Source organism: Echinops telfairi, unplaced genomic scaffold (assembly GCF_000313985.2).
Source record: "Echinops telfairi isolate 266 unplaced genomic scaffold, ASM31398v2 ScPeMD7_7469;HRSCAF=8507_1, whole genome shotgun sequence".
NCBI lineage: Eukaryota > Metazoa > Chordata > Mammalia > Afrosoricida > Tenrecidae > Echinops > Echinops telfairi.
The window spans coordinates 62,142,389-62,151,845 of record NW_022111373.1 but is presented as its reverse complement, the minus strand read 5'-3'; the positions used below and the strand labels follow the sequence as shown (position 1 = coordinate 62,151,845).

The window sequence follows — 9,457 nt, the reverse complement described above, 5'->3', positions numbered from 1 at the left end:
TTTGCCCTTGTTTTCTAACTCAGAGGATGGTTACTTTTATCCAAGTTGATGGACTTTTCCTGAGAAAACTATAAAAAACTTGGTTTGATATTTTTGACACCTGGGCTGCAACTTGCCCTGTGATTGGTCTATCTGAAGGGATTTGGTCAATATACTAAAGATTATGTAAATATGAGGGGCTTCAAAAAGTTTTTCAAAAACTCCCATTACTATTCCATTTTTCCATGAATTTCTTGAAATCCCCTTATAAAGTAATTAGACTATGCAAATGAAGTGACTACAGTGCACCAGGATTGGTTCATTCACGGCCTTGCTGGGACCACCATGCCTTGAAGCTGACAGAAAGTTTGCTGCTATATGCAACCAAGCCCACGGAAGTTTCAGGAGGAAAGAGAACAAGGAGGAAAAAGGAGAAGCAGCAGAGAGAGAAAGGAGTCCAAGAACCCCACACAGAACTGTGACAAGTGGCTTCATTCACATTGAAGACGGCAAGAGGCCTACTGAAAGGAATGTAACCACGTGACCTACAAGAAGACTGCTTCCCTCTTCATGAGACGGCCAGTTAGCCGTGGAGAGGTGGACAGCAGGGAGACCACAGGTGGAGCGGTCTGCACAGCGGAGAGGAGTGTACATGGCCAAAAAGCCCATTGTGTGGGGGCTGAACTCTCCATGCAGCCTGTGCTGACAGGACCTAGAGGAGGTTTGTCCGGAGAGGCTGAGACAAGGACAGCACGGCTGAAAGGGAGCGGGCAGAGTGGTGACGAGAGCTGTCTTGTGCTGGAGAGGAGAGAGATCTATGCTCTCTACTTAGAAGAAGGCTTCCTGAGTTTGCCTCCATAGCTTCCTGAGTTGATCATGGGCTATTCCCTGTTATTTCCTTACCAAACCCTGTCATCACGAGTGTTGAGTTGTGTGGCCACTAATGAATTACTGAAACCTGAAGTTGAATGCCATGGAGGGAGAGCTAGTGTCAGAGGGGGTCAAATATTGGGGGGTAGAGGTCTACTGGACCACCACCTCATTTGTGCTGATAGGATTCTGCTCCTCCTCCTCCTCACATCAGAGGGCTTCAAACACAACGAGAGCAATGTAACAACAAATGCATTCCTACCATCATTCCTGGTTACTTCAAAAGAATGACATTTTTTTTTTCCCTTCCCTTTCCCCCTGATACTTCTCACACTTCTGCCATCTTGTTGGTTCTTCTTTTCCGTTTAAGCACAGGGTGATTCTGAAAGCTTCTAGGAGCTGACCAGAAATCTTTACCTTTGTGAAGTTTGTTAAATTATGATTTTTTTTCTCAATTGTGAATTAGAATTTAATTTTGATTTTTAAAACTCCAGACAAGAATATCTTAGTGTCAGACCAGTATGTGAGAAAGATTAAACTCAAATGAAATGGAAGAAAACCAGAATTAACAATAAAAACAAAACATACTATGAGCAATAATCTACCTTCTGGAATGTGCTAAAAGCACATTGGCCTTCCCTTTTGAAATCAGCAATAAATGTAAGCAATGTAGTCCAAAATGTTGCCAACAAATTAGTTTTAAACTAAAAATTATTTGAAAGCGTTCCCAAAGAAGGGGGTGGGGGGTGGTAGAGGAAGGCACCAAAATAACTATTCCCTGGGAAAGCTACAAACCCCAAACCAAACACACTGCCATGAAGTTAATGCTGGCTATCAGCAACCTAAAGGACAGAGTAGAACTGCTCCTATGGGTTTCCAAAACTAAATCTTTACAGGATTAGTACGCCTCATCTTTGTCCCTCAAAACAGCTAGTGATTTCAAACTGCTGATCTTATGATTCGCAGTCCAACATGTAATGCACCGTTCCACAAAGGTTAATTTAATTTATAAAGTCCAAGGGACCACCATTACAGTTTTATTGTCTAGTTGTATCTGAAATGGGTTCAAACGTACCAGCTGCTCTGCAAGAGCAAGCTAGGGCAATCTGACCCTGTAAAGGTTCACAGCCCGAGAAGCCCGGATCAGTTTAACTGTGTCCTGTCTGCTCTAGTGCCTCTCCGAGTCGGAATCAAATTGATCGCATTGCCTTTGGTTTGGTTTACAATTATAACTAAATCTCTAAGATGACATGAATTCTAATTGGACCTAAGGATGTTTCATCCCTTTCTACATAAGCATTGACTTGCCATAAAAAAAAGTGTACATCTGATAGCTCTATCAAGTGTTTTAGAAGATCACCTGTTTTACTTTAGTCATAACCGTATCCTCTGAAAATAAGAGATTTTTAACTCAATTCTTAAAAGATATCCGTAAAAGGTATTTTCACTTATTCTGTCAGCGGTTCTCACCAACCTTCCAGCCACAAGAGACATGAAGAACCAGAGTCACAAACAGTACCGTAGTTAAAATACAGGTACCATGGAGCAGGTAACAGTGAATGAAGTCTAATCTAATTCAAAGTCAAACCAAACTTTCTGCCAATTTGTTGATACTGACTTACAGCAACTCTGCAAGACAGAACTGCCTAGGGTTTCCAAGACTGTAACCTTAAGGAAAGGGACTGCCACACCTTTCCCCCTTGAAGTGGCTGGTGTGTGTTTGACAGCTCGGTTAATAATCCAGTGCCCCACCTGTATTCCTTCATCCAATTGAAGCACAAACCTTTCCAGAGTAATTCCAGCTCTCGAGGCACTAGACAAAATAGCCGTCAGGGCGATTTGGGAAGGTGTGTATAAAAGGTACGCATCTGTCAGTGCCACTCTATTAAGAAAGTCATCAGCTGTTTTCCTCAAAATCTCCGGGTTCTCCAACATGGGATAACGTGTCTAGAAAGGAAGTGTGCACCACTCTGAGAGTTTAATAACATAACAACAGTTCCATATTTATCTTCACCAGAACATCCTTAATATGAATACTTTTATAACAATTCCATTTTCTTTGTCCCAGCAAGAATAATCTTTGCATGCACGGGTTCTTTGTACCAATCATTAGAATATGGCATAAGTGCAGTCACTAAATTCTGAATGTTTTAGTAGTCTCTCTTCTGATATGATCCTATAACTCAGAGGCTTTCAAACTGTCATGAGTACAGCCCACAGTAAGATAGACATGCTTCAGGGTGTTTCTAGAATTCCCAGCATAGAACTTCACATTATGCTCAGTTTGTTAATCCCTCCATTGTCCTTTTTTAATCTGAGAAAGAAGGGTTCTAGGAGATTAAATTGGGTCTGAAGTAAACCAGAAAAGCACATATTGCAAAGTAACAGTTTCCCAGTGATCCATGTGATAAAAATTATAAGGCCACATTTAAATCCAAAGCACCACCTCATTTAGATTTGAAATTCCTTCTATTTAAAGTTTACTTTTGGGACAAGGAAAACTTTACAAGTATCTAATAAACCAAAAGCAATTCTGTTGCCACTGAATCAATTCCAACTGATAGCAACCCGATGGCAGAGTAGATCTGCTCTACTGTGTTTCTAAGACTAACCCTTACAGAAGCAGATTGCTGCATTGTTCTTCTGCAGAGCAACAGCTGGTAAATCAAACTGGTCAACCTGTTAGTTAGCAGCTGAGCACTTTAAAAACGGTACCACCAGGCTCCCTTTCAATACATGTACTGCTAGGCGTTTCCAAGTTGGTTTCAACTGAAAGCAACCCTAGGAAACATTTCCTGGTCCTGCGCCATCTTCACAAGTGTCTCCGTGTTTGAGCCCACTGTTGCAGCTGCTGGGACGATCCATCTCGGTGAAGGTCTGCCTCTTTTTTGTTCACATTCTAGTTTAGCTAGCATGATGTACTAAACCTTACAGAACTATCTAAAGTAAGTCTAAGAAATAGTGAAGACCACATAGCTGGAGTATAAATAATCCTTAAATATTAAGCCCTACAACCTCAGATTTATTTCAGATACCATATTTAAGACCAGAAGCAGTAAGAAATCTTATCCTGGCTCTGAAGCAACCAATTTAGTCAATCATGCAGCCCCCAGACCTTGCCATCACTCAAAACACTTGACCTCTGACAGGGAAAATTCAGATACTCCACTCTGACCATAAAGGCCGACTTCCTGTGCTCAATAACCTCATAACTGTTTCTGGATGCTTTTACTCATTGTGTCCTCTGATTCTCATTTCCCTCTAATCTTCCTTGCCCCATTCTACTGCTAACACATTTGGAGTAACTTCAACAGTACTTGAATCTCAACAATTTTCTGCTTTGGATCTACACTCCGATTTGTTTACTACTAAAAGAATACACACAACCAAGGTCTGCTACAAAACTACACAAACGGGCTCTCAACATTGCCTACTAATGATAACATTTCCATTGTCAGTTTGCTTTCCTTTTTTTTTTTAGCATCCACTAAAACATGTTCTCTGTCAATGCCTTTGAGATTATTCAGGATCTCTTCTACTCTCATAAAATGATCTCCTTTTATTTAATAATGAAAGGTATTCTATTTCCTGCCACTACCCAATCTGCAATCCTACAGTACAGACCCATGCTTTGCTCTTTCCTTTCTATTAAAAGAAAAAGCACTATCATTGCTTCTAAAGTCAATTCTTTCACTAGTTCTGTAAATTAGTCAACTTGCGCTATATATTTTCAGTTTCTCCTTTTATATTTAAGCTTTATCTAGCTCTCCAGCACCAGCATTTAAAGATGCATCAGTCACTTCTAACACATTTTTTTTAATATAAAAACTTGTTTATTTCTAGCATGTCCCATTTTCTCAATCATATCATCATTCTTTTCTACTTCAAAGGCATGTATTTTCATCCAAGTTGAAGAACTGTTTTCTCAACTTCTGTCCACTTCCTAAACAGTTCCAAACTGCCTTCCTCCTCCAAATTCCACACAGTGCTTTCTGGAACTACATCCAGCAAGCAGATTAAATTCACTCTTACTTTGCCTGAATTCTGTGCAGGAATAGAGTTGCTTATGGTCACCTTATAACAGTACTCTACTGTCTTTGTTTCTTCCTTAAGTCCTACCTCTTACTGGGTGCTTTTCATTCTCCTTACTAACCTCTTGGATTTCTCTACCTACCTACATTTTCTTCATGGTTTGAAAATTCTGTGACAACCAAATCTATATCCCTCCAGCAGAGTCATCTTCTCTGACCTCCATGAACATGAGGTCCTACACACAATACAAAAGAACCATGTATCAAATCCAAATAATCAGCTCCCCTCCCATCTCTTTCTCTCTCTCTCTCATACACACACACACACACACACACACCCTCTCTCCTCTGCCAGTGATACCTAAATACCAACCATTCTATCTGCTCAGGCCAGAAACCTGGGATTCTTCCTTTTTTTCTCACTATATGCAACCAGTCCTCAAGTTCCTTAGACTCTTCCTACTAAATATCCAAGTATCTCAAGCCTAGGAAGCTATCTCTATACACACCACCACCACACAGTAAACCAACTGCCATCTCTTGCCCAGACTACTCTGACAGCACCCTAACTGGTCTCCCTCTAGCCACTGCAATATTCTCTACATCACAACCAACACACAGAGATGTATACTAAATGTTTGATGCAAACTTATGCATGATCTTCAAACTAATACATGAGCTTACCAGAATTTTTTTTAAGTTGCAAATATAATCATAATACTCTCTAGACTTAAAATTTCTTTTTACTAGCTTCCCTTTGCACTACTGCAGATCCTTAACCCTGACCCCGTATTCGACTCCCTTATACTGCAGCAGCACTCCACTGCACCCTCTCCACTACAGCTCTAAGCACTGACTACATGTACTACAAATGCTTAAATCTAAGCCTTTGACCATGGAAGTCTTCCATTACAATTGCATTTCAAATGACATTTCTCAAGAATGCCTTCCCTCTTCTTCAACCTGTCTCTTGGCTAAATACTGACAGCGTGTTTTATTTGCCCCTCTATAGCACTTAGAACTTACCAAAGAAAACAATCACTGTGAAGGTGGTGCAGAACCAGCCCTGCTCCATTCTGTTGTGTGTGGAGTCCCATGAGCTGGGACTGATTCCATAGCGTTGAATGACAACAGCAGCACTGGCACATTTAGTATTTGACTGTCTGCCCTACAAGACGGAAACACCCAAACATCTGTGTTGTTCCTGATTAGCTCTCTCAATGGCAATGCTTGGAAAATAGAAGGCATGCCACCTGAGCTGCTCAACTGATGTTTCTGATTTTTGCTTGATGTTGGTTTCCATTATGGTCACTGTACTAGGGCTTGCCAATCAACTCAATCAGAAACTCTAAAAGTCCCACCCAACAGTCTGTTCACACCCATACTGAAATTGGAAAAATACTGCCCCATAGACCCAAACTATATTCACATTTTAACCAAGGCCATGTTGTAACTATCGAGATGATTACAAGGCTAAATAAAACTCTTTTTTGATTGTAGAAGAAGTTTACCTTTAAATCAATAAGGAAGCCTTCAAATGGCCTATAAGGATTGTGGACAATAAGGTGGAAATTAAGTTGCTGTATAAGTAGTAGTTCATATTCCAAAATCTGTTCCAGTGCCTTCTCCTGTCCATGAGGACTCTCCCGAAGGTTTCCAACAAATTGTGGACTAGATACATTGAATTCATCTACTTTGCAGGCTAGAAAGGCACAAGTGAGCCTAGAGATAAAAATCAGGGTGAAAAGAGGGACATGAATGAACAGACATTTTATTTTTACAAGTACTTCCTAAATTTACCTGACAATAGTAATGCACTGCAGGGCAGGGGAGGGGAAGTTCTTATTCAAACTTTTTATCTACTAGTAGACATAAGGCGAACTATAAAATTAGGCTGACCTACATATTAGTACCAATATTTCATCACTATTGGCTGAGTGACCCTGTGGGTTTCGAGTTTAACCTCAACACCTGGAGGAAAAAAACCAAAACACAATGAGCAGTAAGAGTACCGTGTATCATGAAATGCAGATATAAGAGACAACAATAACAACCACAAATTCAAGTACCCTATGAATGTGTGAAGATAAAACCAGAAAAGTAGGTTAAAGAAACATTGTAAAAGGCCATCAATGGAAGTCTCCACATGCATTTGCATAGAGAAGCATCATCTCAGGAACAAACCTATAAAACTCACCTGGCCACAAGAAGTTCAGAGCAAAACTAGTAAGAAAACCACTGCAATGATCAATATTGGAATTAACCAAGGACTGACCTAGACTGGTGGAATGAGAATAAAAAAGAAAGAAATGAACAGGGAATGTGGTGGACAATAAGCTCTTTGATAAAAGTCTCAAGAATCACATCTTCAGTGATGAGAAAAGAACACAATAGATCTTAGTAGAATTTAAGTGAAGATGACGCTGCAGCACTTGTAAACATGTGGTCAGGGAGGAGTGATTCTCAGTCTGAGAGGTACCACTAACAAAGAGATATTTTGAGAAGTAGCTAGTTCAAAAGGAATGGAATCACAATTTGGGCAAACTGAAGTTCAAATGCTATCAGTATAACATGGAGGAAAGTCATTTAGGTAAAAAGGATCCTTTAAGTTCCAAGTAGAATACAAAATACAAGTCTTAAATTATTTATTAGAAAGTCAGTTATTTTCTACACATATAATCAAACTCAAAACTCACTGCTATAAAGTTGGTTCCAACTCACAGCATCCCTCTAGGCCAGGATAGAACTGCCCCTCTGGGTTCCTGAGACTGTAAATCTCTATAGGAGTAGAAAGCCCTGTCTTTTTCCCGTAAAGTAGCTGGTGGTTTCAAACTGCTGACCTTGAGGTTAGCATGACAACACAAAATCACTATGCCACCAGGGTTCCATGCATGCGCGCACACACACACTCAAATAGTATAAACATCTTCATAAATGTAAATCATTAAATTAAACATATTTACTCACATTATTATCCGGGGGTGATATTCCATTACTGAGTTATTAAGATAGAATCGCTTGAAATACATACAAGCTGTACCCTAAGGAGGGGGAAAAAAATATATATATATACATACACATATGTTATAGATGAAAAAAATAACAATTTACACATTATATACTAAACATTTCAAAAATTATTTCTGTAAAGAATCTTTGTAAAGTTCCCCCTTTTAAATATTAATAGTTGCTGATTTTTCTTTAGTTAGAATCAAATGTGGGGAATTAATACAGAAATGCTCATACACTCAGAAGGCCCTTTCCCACCTTGGTTTGTGTTTCCTCCCTGCCCACCCAGCACAATCATCCTAACGGCTCCTTAAAGGGGGAAAAAATAAAAATGAAAACAAACACAGTCTAACAACACCAATTTCGTAAAAATCCTGACAGAATAACATTGGGGTAATAGCATTTCCCAGTACAAGTCAGATATATGCTATGCCCATGATCACTGCTTCAAAACAAATAGTAGAAACCACATCTACCATTTACTGAGGGCTCCCCTTGTGTGAGAATCCATGCCAAGCATCAGAGTATCATCTTATTTTAATCCTTAACAGTTTGGTGAGTATTAGCTCCACTTGAAAACAGGAAATTGAGTAGCAAAGAGGTTTGCTGGCTTGTTCAGGGTTACCAATCCAATAGGTGACATAGTGGATGCAACTAAGATCTGTCTGCTTTTAACCGCTACCTCACTCAGCTAAAACCAATGAAGTAACCATCTGCTAAATGAAGGGGAAAGAACATTTCATCCACCTTTGACGTTTGCTTTTGTCAACTTATACAAAACAAAGCTTATGAATGAGAGAGATGTCACATAAAAACGTTAATTCAAAAACTTGGTTTCCTCATCTGGAAAGGTCACTTGAACCTACTTTAGATATAAAGACTTTAAAATTGTGTTTTCAATGAAAATTTACAGAGATCAGGTTCAACAATTTCTGCTCAAATTGCTTGGTGACAACAGCTACATTCTTCACACTGTATACACATGTTCATTGTTTCCACTATGGTTCTTCTGTTTCCCTGCTCCCTTAACCTCTCATGTTTGCTTTTATCAGAGCACAATACTTGGGGGTCATATGCTATATTTTGTGAGACAATGTTACTTAGCTAAAAGGTGACCCCAGGGTAGTTTGGGCTCAGGATTTTAAAAGTACCTTGAGATACCAGTCTGCATCAGTGCAGTAAACCTGCATTTGTAAAAAAACCAAGTTCCACTCCACATTCTTCTCTCATTCTATCAGGATACATCTACCGTGGCCCTGGTCACAATGGTAACAAGTGGTTGCTGAGCAACACCTAGTTCTTCTAGTCTAAGAATAGGTCAGTAATGTAAACTATTAATCTTGGACAAGAGTTTTTTCCTGAGCTTTTCTTTTGCTTTGGATGATTAAAAATCAATAATTTTATCTTGCTACCACTCGTTTTTTTCTACTGTAATCCTTTTATATGCTACATTTCCCACTACTTTTATCAGAAAAGAATGGAACTAAACTGGAGATAAAAACTAATCAGGTATATCTAAAACTCTTTCTGCATCTTTGAGCTCTCAGATGAGAGCTATAGGGCTATAG

At 39.4% G+C, this 9,457-nt stretch overlaps 1 protein-coding gene across 5 annotated transcripts in view; it reads right to left on the bottom strand.

The window, feature by feature from the left end:
- CCNH (cyclin H) overlaps positions 1–9,457 on the bottom strand; it is a 24,453-nt gene that overhangs the window by 9,921 nt on the left and 5,075 nt on the right. For all 5 annotated transcript variants that reach the window (XR_006679616.1, XR_006679617.1, XM_004703501.2 and 2 more), the window contains exons 3-5: positions 7,848–7,921; positions 6,392–6,602; positions 2,633–2,796 (exon numbers count right to left, since the gene is read on the bottom strand). Coding sequence is in view for 3 of the 5 variants with exons in the window: in XM_004703501.2 (XP_004703558.1) it covers positions 2,633–2,796; positions 6,392–6,602; positions 7,848–7,921 (449 nt within the window). In the remaining 2 variants the exon portion in view is untranslated. The remainder of the gene's footprint in view (positions 1–2,632; positions 2,797–6,391; positions 6,603–7,847; positions 7,922–9,457) is intronic.